The sequence below is a fragment of the Silene latifolia genome, chromosome 9, assembly GCF_048544455.1.
Source record: "Silene latifolia isolate original U9 population chromosome 9, ASM4854445v1, whole genome shotgun sequence".
NCBI lineage: Eukaryota > Viridiplantae > Streptophyta > Magnoliopsida > Caryophyllales > Caryophyllaceae > Silene > Silene latifolia.
The window spans coordinates 118,195,477-118,198,472 of NC_133534.1; the positions used below are offsets into that span (position 1 = coordinate 118,195,477).

The window sequence follows — 2,996 nt, forward strand, 5'->3', positions numbered from 1 at the left end:
CGATAAATTTATTCAAACACGTAGATCTAAGAGTTAAAATAAATTAAGTGCTAACACTTGTATAATTCTAGTGTACTCGTATATTTCACATTGCATGACAAGCTAAATAAAAGTATCAAAAAAAACTCTTAATTTATAAATTTAACGTTAGTTGTAGTCTTATAGACACGGTCGTATTCAGGTTTGTATCGGTTGGTCGAGTCTTACTCGGGTCGGGTTTTTTCATTGTCGGTTTTAATCGGCTTCGGTGTCATGAGGTTCGGGTTATATCGGTTATCGGATGATATTAAAAATCGGGTTATGTCAGATCGGTCTGGGTCGGTTTCAGGTATATGAGTTTTTTTGTAATTTCGGGTGCCGGACGGGTTCGATATCGGGCGGTTCGGATCGGTTTTGTCGAGTCGGGTCAGGTTTTGCCAGGTCTATATTGCTAACTCATTTTCCATATACTAAAGTTACGTATTAGGTGACGCTAGAAAACTATAGTGAACGAGTCTTATAAAGAGCCACATTCTTCCCACACAAATACCACCAGTAATCTAAATCAAACTAACTGTTTCTTTCTTATGGAGCTTCTCACAGCAATTTACCTCTTTCCTTTCTTGTACATTGCTTTCCTAATCTCTAAGCGAGAAATTAAAAAGCGAGATCAACACTGTTACATGCTTCATTACGAGTGTTTTAAGCCTCCTGAAGATAGGAGGCTAAGCACTGAAAAATGTGCCAGCGTTGTTCTTCGTAATAAACGACTCGGTATAGAAGAGTTTAGATACCTCTTGAAAACCATAGTGAGCTCTGGTATCGGAGAGTCTACTTACGGCCCCAAAAACGTCATCGAAGGCCGAGAAGAGAACCCTACTCTCTCTGATGCCTTAGGTGAAATGGACGAGATTATCTTTGCCACCCTCGATAAACTATTCGACAAGTCAGGTTTCGCCCCATCAGAAATCGACATCCTGGTCGTTAACGTCTCCCTACTTGCTACCATCCCATCTCTCACGGCCCGGGTAGTCAACCGCTACAAGATGCGGCCAGACGTTAAGGTGTATAACATCACAGGAATGGGTTGTAGTGCCAGCATCATTGCCATCGACCTTATCCACCATCTGTTCAAAGTACACAAGAACATGAATGCTATAGTGGTTAGCAGTGAATCAATGGGAACAAATTGGTATACCGGCAAAGACCGGTCATTCATGCTCTCTAACTGTCTTTTCCGAGCAGGAGGCTGCTCAATGCTCTTCACAAACAATAGACACCTAAAACATCGGGCTTTAATCAAGCTCAGTTGCTTATTAAGAACTCATCTCGGAGCTAATGAAGAGGCATACAAGTGTTGCTATCAAAAGGAAGACGATGACGGGTTTCCCGGATTTTGTCTCACTAGACACCTTCCTAAGGCAGCTGCTCAAGCTTTTACTGAGAACCTTAAGGTACTTGTCCCTAGGATCTTACCTCTAAGGGAGCTTATAAGATACCTAATAGTATCCAAAACATGGACCAAGGGGGACCTCGAGAAAGTTGGAAGAGGGCTCAACTTTAAGACCGGTATCCAACATTTTTGTATACATCCAGGTGGAAGGGCGGTTATAGACGGTACTGGCAAAGGTTTGCAGCTTGACGACTATGACTTGGAGCCAGCTAGGATGGCCCTACATAGATGGGGAAACACGTCAGCAGCAGGATTCTGGTATGTCCTGGGGTATATGGAAGCGAAAAAAAGACTCAAGAAAGGAGATAAGATTCTCATGATTAGTTTTGGAGCAGGGTTCAAATGCAACAATTGTTTGTGGGAAGTGATGACGGATATGAAGGACAGGAATGTTTGGGATGACAGTATAGATAATTACCCGATCAAGAAGATCGTTAATCCTTTCATAGAAAGGTACAGCTGGATTAACGATGAACGACTCAGCTTCATTAAACTGAACTAAAAAAAGGCAACAAAACCATATTTTGTTCTGCATATGTTGTATCTCAATCTTATTGTTCTTTATTTTTATTTGAACGTTGGCTCCCTAGAGTCAGTTCCTGGTTATACGGCCTTCATGTAATTGTGGCTATAGTAGGAATGTGTTACTTTTACTGCAATTCAATTTACCAAAATTTATAAAGAATTTAATCTTGCTTCTAGATTCCAGGGAACGTTGAGATGGTAATCAATTTCCCGAATTAATATGGCCTATTAACTCTATACATAGGAAGCCAACAATTGACATATATCAAAAACAACATTACGCCAGTGCCTCGTTATTATGGGTGTATTCCACCACCCTTTATTATGGAAATATTAAACTACGAAAATGTTGTTACAGTAAAATTCAGAATTAGCAGACTACTAATTCCAAACAAGAAAAGGCAGAAATGATCCTCTGCCAGAACAAGGTATTGTAAGCAAGAAATAAGCAGCCCTCCTCTGAAACTGCAGAAAGGCTATTTCCTTTCCTAAATATGATTCGACAAACATAACATGTTACAGTAACTTATTCAGAATTCCTTGTGATCAATACTCATTATGAAAATACAGTAAATAACAGTACTCCGACCCTGTTTCAGAAAGTTATGCCTACGTGACCCAGTACGTACAACTGTATCTTCCCTTTCATCGAGGGAAAAGGATGGATGTTATGATAGTAATTTAAACTGGTAGTTGAGAAGATTCTAGGGGGGCTGAAACATTGGCCAATGGTTAGAAATAGAAGGTATTATATGCTTCAACTAACAGGATTCATAAAATGGTAGCTCTAAATGCTCCATGTCCTATGCTACTACTATTTCTACCTTCTTTTGTCTTCTGTTATTTCTTGACATACAAGAAAACAAGACAGAATAGTTGCTACAGACGTTTCACTGCACCCGAATTTTATAAGGAGTAATACCATATTACTCATGACATGGGTTTGAAACGTGCTAGCATAAAAACTACCTTTGTTGCAGTATATACACACACAAATATAAAAACAAAACTCAAATATCAAAAGTTGTCAACAGCAGAC

General features: G+C 39.6%; 1 protein-coding gene across 1 annotated transcript; it reads left to right on the forward strand.

Annotated features, from left to right (window-relative positions):
- Window positions 1–510: 510 nt before the first annotated feature.
- Window positions 511–2,133, forward strand: LOC141600029 (3-ketoacyl-CoA synthase 19). The gene has a single exon (XM_074420187.1). It carries the CDS (start codon window positions 567–569, stop codon window positions 1,932–1,934), a length of 1,368 nt encoding a protein of 455 aa, XP_074276288.1. The 5' UTR covers window positions 511–566; the 3' UTR covers window positions 1,935–2,133.
- Window positions 2,134–2,996: the final 863 nt, after the last annotated feature.